The sequence below is a fragment of the Amia ocellicauda genome, chromosome 11 (genome assembly GCF_036373705.1).
Source record: "Amia ocellicauda isolate fAmiCal2 chromosome 11, fAmiCal2.hap1, whole genome shotgun sequence".
Classification (NCBI taxonomy): Eukaryota; Metazoa; Chordata; class Actinopteri; order Amiiformes; family Amiidae; genus Amia; species Amia ocellicauda.
The window spans coordinates 24,640,977-24,659,330 of NC_089860.1; the positions used below are offsets into that span (position 1 = coordinate 24,640,977).

The 18,354-nt window shown below is 43.4% G+C and overlaps 1 protein-coding gene across 1 annotated transcript; it reads left to right on the forward strand.

Annotated features, from left to right (window-relative positions):
• The first annotated feature begins 5,543 nt into the window (after positions 1-5,543).
• Positions 5,544-17,698, forward strand: grpel2 (GrpE-like 2, mitochondrial). Its single transcript, XM_066717081.1, has 4 exons — positions 5,544-5,702; positions 14,141-14,297; positions 14,722-14,803; positions 15,015-17,698. Exons 1-4 carry the CDS (start codon positions 5,620-5,622, stop codon positions 15,446-15,448), a joined length of 756 nt encoding a protein of 251 aa, XP_066573178.1. The 5' UTR covers positions 5,544-5,619; the 3' UTR covers positions 15,449-17,698.
• The last annotated feature ends 656 nt before the right edge of the window (positions 17,699-18,354 follow it).

Sequence of the window (18,354 nt, forward strand, 5' to 3'; positions counted from 1 at the left end):
AGTAACGTGGAAGTGTGACCTTCATGATAGGAGAGACACGGACTCATTTTGCAGCACAAAAACGCAGTCTCTTTTTCTTTTATTTGGGAACAGAAAAGTAATACAGCTGCATTGAGGTCATCTTCATCTTCATTAAACAATCCAAAAAAAAAAAAAAAAAAAAACTATACTGTACTGTTTTACATTCATTCCAAGGTCTCAAAGAAATGCAGACCTTCTCTCCTCTCCTCCAGCACCAAAGTGACGCTTTTTAAATGAGAGGGGGTAATTCCCAGCTTATACCACTTCCATGAAAGACAGGGGTCAAAGCTAAATTGAAATACATATGTTGCTAAACAGAAATATATATATATATATATATATATCTATATCATCAATGCATAAAAGGTCATATAAATTAAAATTTAAGCAACCAAGACAAATAAATAAATAATTGTAATAAAATAAATAATGTCGCCATCTCCCCCTCCTCCAACAAACTACACCCTCCCAAGTCAGTATGGAGACTACAGTAGCTATGAAACCCTGCAATGAAAGGAAGCCCATTCATGTCAATTTTCAACAGTAAGTTGTGTTTAAAGAGATTTGTTTAACATAATAAACTATAATTCTTAAAGAAAAGCCTTTTAAAAGACTTCACTCAAAGATAAACGAACAACAAACAGCATTTAACAACAAATAAGCATTTATCAGTACTTTTGTCTAAACAAAATCACCACATTATAATTACCCAATACATAATACACATTTTACATATTGCATACACCCCAATGTTCATTCTGTGCTCCTTTACATTAGACTTTAAGTGACTGGTGCACCCCCAACCCCAGTGTTTCCAGTTGCTGCTTCCCTCTGCTCCTCCTACAGATAGGAGATGTAAGGCAGCCCGTCTGAAAGCCACACATCCACATCGTACTGCTCTCTGTCCTGCAGGGTCTTCAGCCCCGCGGCCATCTCCTCAACCAGAGCCCAGGGCTGCAGTACCAGGTACGCACAGCTCCCCTGCCCTGCCCAATCCGCCTCGACACGCTCTGCAACAGACAGCCATAGACACCACCTCAGTCTACACAGCTATAGCGCCTTTCATTGCAAAGCACCTTTACACTGCTTTCAGGAACATCAAAAGACAACAACACACTGAGCCAGATGGCGAACATATTACTGAAACACACAACTGTGTCAGCAGGTGAGTAAGCAGGAATGCTACAGCCCTGTTCTCACCGTCTGTTCTTGGTCTTTGTCTAGAGAAAACAAATCTTGTTCTTTCAATAGATATTTACACAATATATATACAAATGCAATGATTAAACATGACGTATAAATTAATGCAAAAATCTAAAAAGTGCAAAGTGAGTGAACAGAAGAAAAATCTAAATCAAATCCATGTTTGGTGTGACCACCCTTTGCCATCAATTCTTCTAGGTACACTTGCACAAAGTCAGGGATTTTGTAGCCATATAGCCAGGTGTTTGATTAAACAATTATACCAAACAGGTGCTAATGATCATCAATTCAATATGTGGGTTGAAACACAATCATTAACTGAAACAGAAACAGCTGTGTAGGAATAAAACTGGGTGAGGAACAGCCAGACTCAGCTAACAAGGTGAGGTTACTGAAGACAGTTTACTGTCAAAAGTCCTACACCATGGCAAGACTGAGCACAGCAACAAGACACAAGGTAGTTTTGAAGGCAAAGGGTGGTCACACCAAATAAGGATTTGATGTAGATTTTTCTTCTGTTCACTCACTTTGCATTTAGTTAATTGATAAATATAATCTATTAACATGTGTATTTTTGAAAGAATTCTTACTTTACAGCATTTTGTCACACCTGCTTAAAACTTTTGCACAGTACTGTATATTTCTCCTTATCTATGGGAAGACTTTACAGTTGCAAATTCCCAAGAAATGATCGCACACACGCCATGGAAGTCAACTCTGGGCGCACGTTGCCTCGTCTACACTACTGCATTGAGAGCTGATGCAATAAGTTCCCGTCCAGCAGGGCTGTCACTCACTTCTGTGCCCCGCCTGTCCTCCTGCAGCAGACTGACAGGTTGGAAGTTGATCTCTGTGACCCGAGGACACCGCATAGCACTGCTTGAGACCGGGGCACTGAGCCATACCTGGGGAAGGGAGGGAGGTGGAGAACGGTGACGGTTGGGGGAGGATGAAAAAATGGCCAACAGTGAGAGCGAGAAATGGGCAATGTAATTTAAACATAATTGCCCAACCCTCCTGGTCCCTGTGTGCCCTCCCAGCTTCACTGAGACTGTTTTAATGTGAGTCTAGGCAAAGGCCAGCATGGCACAGTAGAGAGAGCGAGAGAGCCCAGGCCGTGCACTATCCAGACTGGCAAAGCAGGGCTGTGTGTTCTTTACCTGGGGCCCGTTCAGCATGGATCTCCAGAGAGCTCTTCAGAGCAAAGCAGACAATGTTAACATTTCGGGTTCTGCGTTTCTTAACATCTCTTTGCAGTTCTATACATTCTTTGTATTTTGATTCATCTCTAGCTCTCTTGTATGTGCTATACAGCATTTTCTTTCTCTTATTTTTTGGAAATCTCTGTTTTTTGGTCCTCAATTTGCTAAGTTTTGGTACAAATGTTTTGTCTTCCCCAACAGACTCACCTGAGCGTACGGTTTCTCCAAGCAGCTTCTCGGAGGGGTGATCCAGCCATCTGGACCACGGCTGTCCATTGTGTGGCTCACTGGACTAATGTTCAGGTTTAGATTCAGGCTTAAATAGGGCACAATTCTAAAAAGGAAATGATGCCATGCGCTGATTCCACCCTCCACAGCTTCTGTTTTTTATCTGCAGTTCTTCAATTTCCACCCAAATTCCCCTCTTTGCTCTTCAGAGAATGGAAGTTAGCTGGTTAGTGTCTTGGTATTGGAGTTTCTTGTTTGTTTATTCTTCCAATCTGATATACTCAATTTGTTTTGTGACTTTGAAAATGAAATAAAGCATATAAATGTTTTTTTAAGTATCGATTTATGTAACTGCTGAATGGCAGTAATTACTAACAGAAGAGAATAATAATAATAAGTTCAACTTCAACTGTCATATGGTCTGTAGTGTAGATTACATAAACCCATATAACTGCCCATTAGCAGGAAACTATAAAATTCCTGCTGCAGCATGAGTCACCGCTATGATTGTTTCACGCAATTCTGAGAAAGTGTTAATGAAGCTCCTCCGGACGTTTGCTCATCCGGTGCTTGTTTGCAGGCTTCGCAGCACCTCAAAGCAACTGCAAATAAATTAGCTCATTACAAACAAACATGAAATTAGATCACATATACACACACAGACCGTGTACATCAGTCAGTCAGTAAGTCATCAGTTTGAAAAAGAACATCTGTCTGCACCACAGATCTAGAATGACTTGAACCATTTTGGTTTGTGAAGAGAAACGCCATCTTGTCCAGGTATGGTACTATGTGAGAGGTTATGGTAAGTGTTGAGGGGTTTTATAATATAATATATACTTATAATATTATATATTATGCAGGTATTATGAAGACTCATTTGTTATCTGTGTAGTACCCTACATGGCCAAAAGTATGTGGACAGCTGCTCATTGAACATCTCATTCCACAATCATGGGCATTAATACGGAGTAGGTCAACCTTTGCTGCTATAACAGCCTCCACTCTTCTGGGACGGCTTTCCACTAGATGTTGGAAAATTGCCACAGGGATTTGCTTCCATTCAGCCACAAGAACATTACTGAGGTTGGGCACTGATGTTGGGCGATCAGGCCTGGCTCACAGTCACCCTTCCAATTCATCCCAAAGGTGTTCAATGGGGTTGAGGTCAGGGCTCTGTGCTGGCCAGTCAAGTTTTTACACAACGATCTCGATAAACCATTTCTGTATGGACCTCACTTTGTACATGGGGGCATTGTCATGCTGAAACAGGAAGGTCCTTCCCCAAACTGTTGCCACAAAGTGCAAAATCGTCTAGAATGGTATTATATGCTGTAGTGTTAAGATTTCCCTTCAGTGGAAATAAGGGGCACAAACCATGAAAAACAGCCCCAGACCGTTATTCCTCCTCCACCAAACTTTACAGTTGGCACTATGCATTCGGACAGGTAATATTCTCCTGGCATCCGCCAAACCCAGATTCGTCGGTCGGACTGCCAGATGGTGAAACATGCTTCATCACTCCAGAGATTGTGTTTCCACTGCTCCAGAGTCCAATGGCCGTGAGCTTTATACCACTCCAGTCGACGCTGAGCTGTTGTTGCTCCTAGATGTTTCCACTTCACAATAACAGCACTTACAGTTGACTGGGGCAGATCTAGCAGGGCAGAAATTTGACGAACGGTGCCACATTGAAAGTCACTGAGCTCTTCAGTGCGGCCCATTCTTCTGCCAATGTTTGTCTATGGAGATTGCACGGCTGTGTGCTTGATTGTATACTCCTGTCAGAAATGGCTGTGGCTGAAATAGCCAAATCTACTAGAAGGGGTGTTTTTGGGCCATGTGTTTATTTTTGTTAGTAATTTGAAAACTGCTCACGTAATTAAGCTTAGTTACTAGTGTACAAGATAAAAACCTTAGTACTACCTCAGTACTGTGATCTGTATTTACACAATTCAGAAGATTTTCTGATTAGCTTTATATAATTTATACAAATATAATAATAAAACCTTGTTACTGAGAGCAAGTCTACTTTCAATGATAAACGCTGTTAAAGGAACGTTCGACCTCGGTATACAATCTTTAATTAATTATAAATAATACTATATCTTAATAAGTGATTTCGAATAGGTTTAAGAAAACGAAGATCGGTTCAAACGGTACAGTATTACTAGAATAACCAGTTGTTATTTATTTATTTAACAAACTTATGTATTAATGTATTTGTGTATGTGAGGTGTAGTTGTTATAACCTATAGGCTTACAAATAGTATTTTTATTTACAGTAGGCTAAAAGAAGATCAAATATGATAACTTCAGTCCTAATCAAAGTAACTACAGTAATACTCAATAACTTTAATAAGACTAAGCCAGTATACAATACATTACGGGTTAAATTAAATTAATGTGCAGAACAAATCGGATCGTAGATTTGTTTTAAACCGCACTTAATTCCTAGTTAGAATAGCATATAGGTTTGTTCGTGTCTGTAAGTGACATTCAATCGTAAGTATAACGTTGAAATCAAAAGATGTATGTCTGACAGTGTAAAACCATAGCGGTTAAGATGATGGCAATTAAGACAATGCTTAATTTCATGTACTAACACTGAAATCCAATTTAGCCTACACTCAACCAGATAATAATACAGTAAAATCAATGACAGCCTGTTTTTAATTTAACAAACAAAACAATGATGTGTTAAATAAGAGTTAAAACAACACCAGCTTTTTTGTATATCCGGTTCCATCTGTTGCGTTATAGGCACTGTACCTAGAAAATATGGCCGCCGGCTTGCATACGGCCACTCATAGAGCTAGTATAGGCGCATCAATGAGGCGACTATATCGATGGTGTGCGCGCTGTGCTCTCTGGGAGGTGTAGTTCCACACAGCGCGTCACGGGGACTGTAGTTCGGCACGTCACGTCCACAGCGGCGGTGGGAGAGCGGCTGGTCAGTGCGAATATGGCTCTGCGCTGCCTCGGGTCGTGTCGGAGACATTTGCGTGATTTAAACCGATTATTGTCCTTCGCCGGCTGTGATTACAGGTAAGACCGAAGCTCGCTGTTCATGTGAAGTGTGACACCGGTGGTGAAAGCCTTTCTTCACCGTCGGTCTCCGAGCCGCCGCTATAGGCTGCTTACTACACCGGCCGGGTTTAGCGATCAGGTAGACCCGCTTCCCATCTCCCCAAGCGTGCCGTGCGACAACGTGTGTGTTTATACCGCAATTCAGAGCGCAAAGCACACGCACAGGCCTGTGGAGGCGCGTTTAACTGCGGTCCAGCCCCGGACTCGGCACAGCGGACTCGCAGGTCTCCGCAGCCCTGCGCCAGTCGAGGCGTTTGGCGACCCTTCTTGCTATGGTTAAATGTTGGCGATAAAATACGTGACTTGGCGTAGCACATGCGCACCGTGAGTGGTGTCTGTGTAGGATGGTAGTAAGCGGGGAGCAGAAGAGCGTTTAACCACATATAACTCACAACCATTTCACTTAATACTAGATTATTCATAGCCGCACAGCACGCCGGCTGTATTGCTCGCAGTTGCCCCTCCGCTCGGCACGGCCCGGGTCTGCTCTGTCTGCGCGTTAGTGTAAACTTATTTTAAAAGGCACTTTAATACTAGACCTTGTTACTACTACTGCCACGGCCACACCGTTACTCCGGCTCATACACCCGTACTGGACTCCTAAGCTTTCCCACTACTTTACTGTTTGTTTCTGTTGTTTAAATGGAGTGAGGTCGGGGCATCATTTGTACAGAAGTGTCTTGTTTTTTAATTCAAACTGTGTTGTGTTGCCGGCGCCGGGTCATCGGCTCGATCGGGCTGCTTTGTTTGTTTGTTTAGTTTAAGAACACTTGCATACGCGTCATAGTGGCGCTTTTTCTTTGATCTCGGGCGCAATCGTGGTGGTGGTTTTAACGCGCACCGCAGATGAAAGCCCGTGTCGGCGGTGCGGCTGTGCGGTCGCCCGTCTCTGTGCGGGATGTGCGGGACGGCGCCGTTTTTCCGGGATGATCACCCGCAGTGTGGGCGCGCGGCTGCCATTCCGTCCGCGCGGCGCTTCACGTCCGCCGGCTCGTGCGCTGCAGACCTGCGGGGGCGAAGGGGTTAATCACGCTGTTCAACCCGACACAGAGCTGGGCCGGGAGGACGTCGTACTGGTGCACTGTACATTGCAATCCGAGAGGACTTCTGCACTGTGCGCTAGAGGAAAGATACAAACACGGGCAGCGGTATTCTGCGTGTTTTAGACGCGTGTGGAGTCGGTAAAAGTGTTCTGTGGCTGTGTTGAAGAGCCCATGCATGCTGCTTTTGTGTTTTAAGGGGGCACGCACAAAGGGGTTTCCTGTTCTTTACACACACACACACACACAGGAGTACAGCAGAACCATTGTGAAGATCGACTATTACCTAATTTAGTTTTTCTGGACCTTAGTTTAAAAACCGTTTAAAATAATCGCATTGCTATCTACATTTTACATTTTGAGGACTGGCACCAAACAGACATTGTGTGAAGGTCAGTCTGTGTAAGTAAGAAGCTTCAGTGATCCCGCATTCTCTGCAGAGCTCTGTTTTAGCAGGGGAGATGTTGGCTGTGTTCTTGAAGGCGGTCCTGCCATTATCCTTTACCATGACAGACTCCATTACACAGCACAAAACATTGAAATGGGGTTATTTAAATGTGAAAAGAGCTGCTGCTGTTTCACTCTTATTCAGGGAGGTGAGGCTTTCTCTCGTTCTCTCACTCCTCATTTGCACAGTGCTTCCTCTCACCACAGTAGGGGTGTGTGCTGTAACTGTGTTGGGGTCAGGGTGATGATGCAGGAGAACTGATGGGGGGTAATCTGGTGACTTTTCACCCTGACTGTTCTGTAATCCTCTCAATCTGACAGGGTTGCTCAGAGTTGAGAATGCAGTGTTGTAGCAATGTGAAGGATTTACAAATTGCCATAGACAGACACAGTACGGTATGGGTGAGAGGCAGCCATCTTGTTGTGTTCCTAGTTTCAGACAGTCTTGGCATTACTGATTTTGTTTTAACAGCCTTAATCTTGTCTGTAGTTTGACTTAATTGAAGTCAATTCAGGACAGCTGCTGAGTTGGTGAAAGTAAATAGGTTGACGGAAAGGTGATTTAGTCAAGGACTAGCAGGATTTCAGTTAAGTGAGTGATCCAGTTGGAGCCAGTTAGGTGTGAATTGGGGGCAGGTAGACAAAAGGGTACTCAAAGCTGCGGTTGAGAGAGTTGTGCTGTTTTTCAGTGACAAAAAAAAGTCAAGCAGTTGGCCAGGGGACAAACCAAGAGCCCCAAATTAAATCAATAAATAACTTGCAAAATTTAGCATGTGGCCACTACAGTGTCATGTTTGCAGAATGATTGCCTTCCTGGATGAACTCAATCAAGAAGATTTCATTTGTGAACATTGTCAGCATGTTGAAATCCTAGAGATCAAGGTCCATGATCTTGAGGCTCAGCTTGTTGATCTGTGCAGTATTAGTGATTATAGAAGAATTAGTCAATCAACCCATGAGAGAGATGGTGTGCACGCCAAAACTTAGGGGAGTTGAGACCTTAGAGCAGGAAAGTGTACAGAACTGCTGGGTTACAGTAGGTCGTAACCACAGAAAATGGCGCTCACAACCCCTAGAGACACCCCAAGAGCTAGAAATGCCCAACAGGTTCCAATCAAGTTGGACAGTGACAGCCCAGAGGTTGATGGGAGGGCAGTTGAGCACCATGGTGCCCACTCCCCCCCAGAACAGGGAAACTCAATTGTTCTAGGTGTAGATCTCACAGTGTGTTCTAGTGACAAGAAGACCCGCATGGTATCTTGCCTGCCTGGTACTCAGGTTGCAGATCTCCCCTAAACTAGTAGATGGGCTACTGGCCAAAGCCAAGGGGAATCCACTGGTCATGGTCCACATTGGAACCAATGACATAGGAAAAGGAAGGACAGAGGTTCTGCAAGACAAATTTAAAGAGTTAGGAAAGAAACTAAAGAGCAGAACCTCCACGGTAGTTTTCTCTGAAATATTTCCAGTACCACGTGCCAGGCCAGGGAGACAGGAAAAGATTAGAAAGTTTAACACGTAGTTGAAATCTTGGTGTAGGGATGAGGGTTTTAGGTTTATGGAGCATTGGTCTTTCTTCTGGGATAGATGGGACCTGTACAAACCGGATGGTCTACATTTAAACAAGGGGGGCTAATGCATTGGTAGAGTGTATGTGCAGAGTAATTGAATCTTTAAACTAGGGATCAGGGGGGCAGGGAGCTCTGACAATGGGAGATGTTCCATTAAGGAAAGAAAACAAAGGGAAACTGCTAGTAGGAAAGTCCTGAAATGTTTGTACCTCAATGCCAGGAGTATAAGGAACAAGATGTTAGACCTAGAAGCCACAGTGCTGGCATGTGACTATGATGTGACAGAAACATGGCTTATAGAAAATGATGGGGATGAATACAAGTTGGAAGGATACACACAGTTTAGGAGAGACAGGCAAAATCGAAGAGGTGGTGGGGAAGCATTATATGTCAGAAATGACATTGAGGCAGAAGAACTCAAATTAGATCCCTGGGAAAGCCCAGTAACAAAACAATATTTGTAGGTTAAACTTTTTAATAAAATATCTGCAGGATTAGTGGCAGGAGTGTGTTACAGACCACCCAACTCAGATGTTCAGAAAGATGCTGCACTGTACAGTGTAATCAGGACTGCATGTAGCAAGGATGTGGCTGTTATAATGGGGGATTTCAGTTTCCCAAACATATACTGGGAAAGCCCAGTTGGGACTACAGAAGCAGAAATAGAAATGGTCGAGATGGTAAATGACTGCTTTATAACTCAATTTGTCACGGAAACAACCAGAGAGCGTGCATGCATTGACTTGATCTTTTCAAATGACCAAGATAGAGGGACACTAGTTAGAGAACCAATGGCAAACTGTGATCATGATATGGTTAGCTTTGAGGCATTCTTTCAAAAAACAAGGACCAAGTCTAGAACAATGATCTACAATTTTAGAAAAACAAACCTTGAAGGTATGGGTCGGCAGTGCCCTGTTGAGCAGCGAGCCCGTAGCTTTCATCTGTGTGGTTTGCTTCAGCACAGCGTGACTGCTCCAGATAGGAAGCCTTCACTTAAAATCCCCTTTTGTTCAGCCGATCTAGGCTAATTGCAGCACTGCTTTGTTTATTGATGACAGCAAGTGATAAGGATCAGTCTCTCGTCTGGGCTGCCCTGTGGGTGAAGGCATATGTCAGACTGGAGAGATGCGCTGTCCCTAGGGCTGTGACAATGTGCAGGACGTTTAGAAGCCAGTGGAGCGAAGGGATTTCAGGTTTATTTTTATTTCCCAGTTTAAACCCCCCCAGGTTGCTTTTGCCTTAAAGAGTCCGTGCTGAAGCTGTGAAATCCACACGGTGGGACAAGGCTGCGCAGCATTGGTTGCGTTTCCCTAATGGACAGATCTTCGGCATCCTGATGGAAAAGGTTTTTAGTTGCTGTCCCTTTTCTGTCCCTGTTGTCTGTCCTTTTTGTTGATGTGTTTGGGTAATTTAATGCAAATAGCGGTAAAGCACAACTGCATAGTCATTGTAATTCGTTTGGGAGGTGCTTCTCTGCATGGCATCTATAAATGGCCTTTACTCAGGAGCACAAGAGCAGTTCTGTTCAGCCTGACTGGCTCATTTCGTGGGTCAGTAGCTAATCCCCCCTCACCCACCTCGCCATTTGTTGTAGCGTACATGCAAATCTGTTTCAGTGCAGCTGGGCAGCTCATTCCATATCAGTAATCTCCTGAGACTCTTCACATCTTAAGGAGGCTGATAGGGCTGTCCTCAAAGGTTTGAAGGTTCATTCGTTCTACAGAATTTGAGGTTTTTCCAGAAGGTTCATTGTGACAATCACATAGATTTGTACGCTTACACTGATATTATTTATGCATTATTTATTAGGCCTATTATACAGAAAAATATATGATTTTGACACAAACTCTGAACTGTAGAAGGGAGTGTTTATTATAGTTAACCAAACTGTTCCCGTGTCTTTAATATTTACTACTGTCAGTATAGTTCCTGAACAACGGGGTATATTCATCAAGAGTTTTACACCAATTCACTATTTCTGACAATTGTTTGATATTGAATAAATGTTGCACACAAGTAAAATCAAATACCTGTACATAAACTGTGTGCTTGTACACATACATTTAAAAAAATAATAAAAACATGATTACTGTTCGATATAACACATTTTAAACTAAAAGGGGATGTTTTATTTTGTTTGGATAACCTTTTAGAAAAAAAAAAAAAAAAGGATTTTCATTCAAATTAGTAGTAGCAAATTTGACGTCATCTGTAAATTGTGCAAATGTTCACCAATGAAGCTTCGAACCTTCCTTTGGTAATGTGTTCCGAACCTTCAAAGGTAACAATCGACCCTTCGGGACAGCCCTAGAGGCTGATTCAGTTTGCATTCGTCAGCATCTTTAAAATCAGGAATAGTGACACCCACACCTTGAGACAGAGAGAGCGAGACGTTCACACACACACACACACACACACACACAGACGCACACAAAGGAAATGAATTCCAATGTTTATTCTCACAGGTCGTAAACCATTAACACTTTGGGCGGCCCAGCTGAATAAACGGGTACAGCCACATTGAGGTCAACACAGTACGCTGATTCGTCTGTACTTAAAATGGGGGTCTTTGGTTGTTACTTGATGCCGTTTTGCTGCTAATGCTGCAAGCACTTTATGCATACAGTAGTTATTTCTGCCTTCCTTAATAAACTCTCCTGTAAACCACCCTTTATACATTGATTTTAGGGTGACCTGTAAAACCTGGATTTGGGTTCTACAGAACTAGGATTGGACTGCCCTGGTGTAGAGCAGAAACCTGCAGCTCCAGTCCTGCCAGGTATTAGCCTATAGGCCACCCCATGGTCAATCCATTTGAATTAAATCATTGTGGGTGTAGGGCCTAAGCTTTTGATATATAAAAAGGTAATGTATTCAAATGAGGGTTGTCTTGCAGTTTCATTACAGATAATATGTAAGAAAGTGATTCAAACCAATTTATCTGTGGAGTTGGGGATCAAGATAGTGGATCAAAGAGAATTGATGAGTTGTGGCACTAGGGCTGGCAGTCAGCAGCCCTGAGAGAAGGTTCCCTGCTGCCCATATACAATATCAATGGGAGCCATTCCGTGCTGATTAGGTTTCCAGTGAGGACTATTATGTGTGTGATTAACACAGTCTTAAACTCCATTTTTATGGGTGCTAAGCCTCTCTGTGGGCTTGCCAGCAGCTCCAGAGTGGTTTGCAACTTGGGGAGTTTGCGCTGCTGAGGTGAGGCATAGCCAAGCGTCCCACTCCCAACCCACATGATTTTGTGATTTCAATACAGACTCGTCTCTGGCTTTAGGACAAAACAAATCCCTTGTGCAGTTGACAATAAGCACAAGAAGGCGATTCAGCCTGAGGGGATTACAGTTGCATCCTCCTGCAAAGCCTCAATAAACGCAATGTGACACGGTGCTCAATTGAGCGTTGTTGTTGTCGTCGTTCCCCATATAGATTCTGAAGTGTTTTGTTTTTATTTGATTTGTATACTTTTCCCAGTGAGCTCTTCAGCACTGTGCTGTTGAGGCATTTTTCCCACACATGAGAGAGAGAGGTGCAGAGACAAAAGTGTCTTTCAAAATGCAGCTAATGCGGTTTCCTGAAAACGCCACTTCCCCGTGGCAGGGTAATTTTCCAGGCAATGCAATAATGAAATAAGGAAGGGAAGACGTTTCAAAAGCTGTTGCTAAAATTAGTCTGAAAAGCAAAAGGTGTGTGTGGTGCGCACTTTTTAGGTGCGTTTCTATTCCCGTGTGACGTGTGAGGCTGGAACTGCCTTTAAATTCGCTCTCGTTCTTCAATTGCTGCCAAGACCCACAACAAAAGCTGCTGTGGAATAGTGGTTGACTCTCTGCTGCCTGTTAGAGTTCTGTGTGGATCCCATTCTAGTTTGTTCTCCTGAGGAATGAGATCACTGTCTTTTTTTCTTTTCTTGTTCCCCCCCCCTCCACCTTTCCCTCTCTTCTCACTATTCTGTTTTTCACAGCACAGGTATTGAGTGTGTAATTTATTTGCGATATTAGCCTCGGGCTGTGTCATCTATAGTGACATCCGAGTGTGTGTGAGCCAAGAGACAGAGCGAGACCATTGATACGGGAGTCTTGTTCTGGGTGTGGGGGAATTTGATTAGCCAGGTTGTTGATGGGCAGGAGGGGGGATGTTGATTTACTCTGCAGTCCCTGACTCAGCTGAACACACACATGCACACTCGCTCGCTGTACAGCAACAAGTCGTAAATCACACAGGAAGGTGGTTTAATGGCATTTTTCTTCCCCTTCCTTTTCTCGTCCATCACCATCGTGACCCGTGTGGGTGGCATGTCCTCTGTTGTAGCGCTTATCAAAGGCAGCACTGTTAGTCTCATCTATTGTTTTTATTTAAGGCCTGAACTCGCTCTTAAGGTCACTGTACTTGTTCAGTCCCCATTTCGATTTCGATTTTTTTTTTTTTTTTTTTTTCCCCTCTTTCGAAATGGAAGCATTCTCACTCGGCAAAACCCTGTGTTTAGCAGCTCAGTGTAGTTCTTAACAGTTAACAGTTGGAAAGCCCTACTTGCAGCTCGATGTTTATTGATGTGTTTTTATCTTGTTCCTTGTTATCATCTTGTTGTGACTAGAGGCTGCTGGAGATCCCTGGGTAGTTAACCACGAGTAAATACTCCAAGTGATTTTTAGAAAGACAGAGATTGTTCTTGTTATGATTGATATTATAGGACAGAGTGTTTCCTATAACTATAATATCCTATCTATAACCTCTTATTGTGTGATTGTGTTTGCTATTGGTCTGCATCCGTCTGTGCCGCACTCTATTTAGTCTAATCGTAAAAGCTTCTATAACATTTTTCTGTATCTCACCCAGGGCTTTAAATGAGTAATTGACCAACATTTCTGTCTTGTTCAGCACCTCAGCTATTGACCTCATTATACATGTGATATTTTTCAAAGATAAAGGTTATCTATAACAATCATGATAGTTATCAAGATGGATTGATATATATATATAAACATGCTGTCATTTAAGGGTCCGGTGTCTGGGATAGGAGGTCCTGGCTCTCTGTACTCTTCCCTGTAGCAGCAGGATGAAAGCTGATTAGTAGGGGGGTGCTACAGGTTAGGACAGCAGTGGTCAGGGCCTGGTAGTCTGACTGAGGGCACATCTGGTTTTTGTTTGGCTTCATTCTTTCACAGAATTAGGGGGCCTTTGTGAAATGTGGGGGTGGATTGCAGGATGTAGGTGGCCTGCCTGCTGGTTTGTTAGTATTCGGGTGTCTGTCACTCGATCAGAAGAGAGGAGAAGAACGGTGTCCAGAGGTCTCTGTGAATTAATGTCCTGTCTGTCCGTCTGTTCACAGGGGATCAGTGTGTCTATACAGCGCGGCAGCCCACCACCGCAGCACAGGGGACGAGTGCCATGTAGATGAGCCAGCAGATGAGCCAAGCCACGTGATGACCATTAGGATGCTGGAACTCAGGGCCAGCAAACTGGAGGAGCAAGTTCAAGACCTCACTGTGAGACCTGCTTCTCTCTCTCTCTCTCTCTCTCTCTCTCTCTCTCTGTTTCTCTCTCAGATTCAAATAGCAAGCTTATTGGCATGACATGTTTGTACTAGTATTGCCAATAATGCATGATAAGTGATACAATAAACAATAATATATTTATAGAAAATAAAGTATAAATCAACATATTGATACTTTAAACATCATAAAAGTTAATTAATAAATAATAAAAAAGATCATCATTAATAATATACATACTCTCTCTGTCTCTGTATCTATATATTATATATGGCACTCGTCGCCCATGCTGCGGTGGTGGGCTGCCACGCTGTACAGACGCACTGTCCCGTCTGACATTCATTCACTGACACTGAACCGCTGTGCATGCACACATATATTTCTGATTTTCACTGATTCTTTGTGTCGATTTGTGCAGGAGAGGTACAAGAGAGCTGTAGCAGATTCTGACACGGTGCGCAGAAGAACACAGAAGTTTGTTGAGGATGCCAAGGTGTTCGGTAAGCAGGCGGTTTAAGATTTTGTTTTGCTTGTTGTTAAAATACACCCAGGGCAGCCAAACCTCGAATGTTGCCTGTGACATTCACAAAGTCTGTAGCAGACACTCAAGTGGAAGCTGATGTGTGAGATGAATTTGACTGATCTAAACAATTCTGCAGTTGCTGTCAGCTCTTTCTCTGCCTCTCTATAAATCTCCTCTTCCTTTTCCAGGCATCCAGAGTTTCTGCCGGGACCTGGTAGAGGTGGCTGACATCCTGGAACGCACAGCGGGCGATGTGGAGTCAGAGTTCAGGGGTCAGGAGACCCAGAGAAGGCGAGCGGAGGGGGCGGCAGCAGGAGTGGCAGACCTGGAAGGGCAGGAAGGGGGCGAGGGGAGCCCGCCTCTGCACCGGCTCAGTGAGGGGCTGGCGCTGGTTCAGGAGCGGCTGCAGGCCGTGTTTACCAAGCATGGGCTGGAGAAGATGGCACCGGTTGGGGGGCGGTACGACCCCTACCAGCACGAGATAGTCTGTCACGTGGCGGCGGAGGAGGGGGGTGCGCAGCCGGGCACCATCGCGCTGGTCAGGCAGGACGGGTACAAGCTACACGGCCGCACCATCCGGCATGCGCACGTGGGGGTCGCTGTAGAGGCACAGGAGGACTGAGACCTTGGGAGGTGGGGGGGGGAAGGTCTTCTGCTGCCTCCCCAACCCACCTCTGGTCCTTTGGCTGGAACCCTTTGTGTTTTTTGTCTTTTTTTTCCATTTTGTTCAGTTTAGTTTTCCTGCCCCAGCTTGGATGTCTCGTTCCATTTGAGACTTTTCTCTGGGGCCATTAATGGAAGTGTAGACACGGTGTCAGCGGTCACAGACAAGCTTATCCTGTCCATTGGTGTGTGCCTGAAGGGGGACAGGGGACAGGATGGAGACGGACAGCAGCTCTGGTCCACAAGGTCCTGGAGTCTAGTGTGTTTCTTGGGACTCCCTGGATGCACGACTCCCCGGGAACTAGGAGACAGTGTTGTTCAGCTGAGCCGAACTGGGACAGAAAATCGGAAGATGCTGGACTGCGGTCTTGCAGGACTGGAGTGGTGTGCTCTTGGTACACACACCAGTCCTGGAGTCAGGCCTGTGTCTTCTGCCGTTTGTCCTAGCTGAATTTCCAGGTCCTTAATTCAGTGCTCTACCCAAACTGTCTCCTATTGCTTAACAGTAAAAAAAAAAAAAAAAAAAAAGTCTTAATAAGCAATTAGACGTTAATTACTTTTCAGATTGGTTCATTTAAAGCTCAGCAAAGAACACAGACCTGGAGACGCCAGGGTAACTCCTGGACCAGGGATGAGACTCTGTTGTAGGGCATCCTATGAAACTTAAGTACTTTAGCCTTGGACCAGGGCTGGAGAGCACATCTGCGTTACTGCGTGGGCTTTGAGATAATTTATACTTCCACAGAACCAACAACAATACTCAACCATGTATGTATGTCTAAAATGTTCTGTACAGTTTTATATATATATATATATATAAATGTGTATATTTTTTGCTAGAAAATGCTTTTAATTTTTTGTGCACGTGCATGCATGTCTGCGTGCGTACCAGGATTTTTTGTTTTTGGTTTTCTTTTTAAATTATTTCATAAAGATCTTCTGTGGTCAGAGGACTGTCCATTAAGAAGAAAACTGTTCTACAGCTGAGCAGAGGCCCGACCTATACCAGACCCTAATGTCAACCCACCTGCTGATGGCAAGTTACAACTCGCTACTGGAACGTTGTTTTGCTTTGCTAATGGTTTACCAAGGCATGCAGGTGGGTTAAAGGTTTGATCTAATTCTTCACTTCGGTATCTCCGCTCTGTCCAATCCTGCTGAGAGTGGGAGACTGGCCACTGAGGTTCTGCTAGAATTTGTGTTATTTGTATTTGGACTTTTTTCCACTTTTTTGTTACACTTGATTAAAATTGCAGCGCATTTAAGATCAAAGCCTTTAAAATCCCAAAGTGAGTTGAAAAAGCTTTTGGCAAGTTGTGTACCAGAACATGATGTTATTTTGAAGTATAATTGGAAGTATAATCCTCTTTAAAGAAGATTTCAATGTCTTTTGATCTTTTGTTTTGTTGTTGCTTCTTATGCAAGGCTTTTGAATGTATTGATTGTGCTTATATGGTTTTTCTGCTTGAGGAATTGTTTAGACACCATTTTTTTTTGTCTTTCTTTTAATTGTATACTGTAACATGCCTTTCCCCCCTTAGGCTTACCATTGCATGGCGATGAGTTGGAGCAGTATGGGAGAGCAGGGTGGCTGGAGGCTGCTGAACAGGTGCTCTTCAGTGTAATGACTCCCCTGGTATATTCGTGGTGGAAGATGGGTGACTCCTGTCCTGCCTGCAGATTTGTACAAGTCTTGTACAAGTACAGGAGATTGATTTTCGTGGGCTTGTCAAAGTAATTACTTCAATTAACAAATTAAGATTGGGAGGATGGGAGTGTCCTGTGCCTTTGGCCCTTCTGTATCCCACTTCAGGAGTTAAAGGCAGCAACAGCAGCTCCTGTGTGGTGGGAGTTGATTTGTATTTGGTTAAAGAGGAATCTTTGATTGGTGGAAGAGGGTGTATAGAACTCTTGCACACAGGCCTTATTCTTTCATGAACATCTTGTTTGCACTCTAAAACTTGTAGAAGCCTAAATTATATTTGTCCTCTTAATGATGTGAAGATAACTTGTCCAGTCTTCCCCCTCCTTGAATAATATTTAAGAAAAAAAAGTTTTATTTATCCATCAGGCGGTCTTAAATGTAAATAGTAAATTATTCTGCAACATTTCTAAATTGTGTACTTTAAAATATTAATAGTTGTACAAAAAGTCCTAGACAAGAGTATATAAGAACAGTAGTGGTGGTAATAAAAGCAGAAAAAGTCAACTTTTGAGGGTTTTTTTTTTTTTTTTGTTTAAAACAAAAACTGGCGTGTGTATGAAGGAAGACTTTATTTGAAAGTGGGAGTAACAAAGAAGCTAGGAATACATTATCCTGGGGGGGGGGGGAGCACTGCAGCTGGCTTCTGTTCCACTTCCGCTCTCATTTGAAACCCTGAATGCTATTGTTCCTTTTAAATGTCCTAGTTTACAAAATGTCAGTGAGGCCTAATCATTTTAGATTAATTTCTGTAAATGTAATTTAACTCCCTCTACACTTAAGTGCAACTAGGTCAGCCTAGTTTGAGTGGGGGCTGGGAGTTCCACCCTAGATTTGAGCTTTGCAGGTGATTTCAGTGACCTGGGCTACAGCACTGAGCTCTCATCTGCATTGGTTTAAAATGCTCAAATCACTCCCTTCAGCTAATCTCCACCTGCACATTTGTCAACAGAGCAATTGGACCCTGACCCAGTCATAAACTTAACAGCACTTTATGAATCAATCTCCCCACGGTTACACAAACATTGTCTACATGCATCACTACTATTATTTGAATCCTGCATTAAAATTATTCAGTTTTGTGTAAGTTACTTCAAACCAAATTCAAATCCACATTTTCTTGTCTTCAAATGTGTCCAGCAAATGTGTAGAACACAGTGGCC

Excerpts from the sequence above, each read along its gene's own strand:
- grpel2 (XM_066717081.1), top strand. The coding sequence starts at position 5,620 with ATGGCTCTGCGCTGCCTCGGGTCGTGTCGGAGACATTTGCGTGATTTA. Across the intron at positions 14,298-14,721 it reads AGCAAGTTCAAGACCTCACT|GAGAGGTACAAGAGAGCTGT; the intron begins GTGAGACCTGCT and ends CGATTTGTGCAG. Across the intron at positions 14,804-15,014 it reads TGAGGATGCCAAGGTGTTCG|GCATCCAGAGTTTCTGCCGG; the intron begins GTAAGCAGGCGG and ends TTCCTTTTCCAG.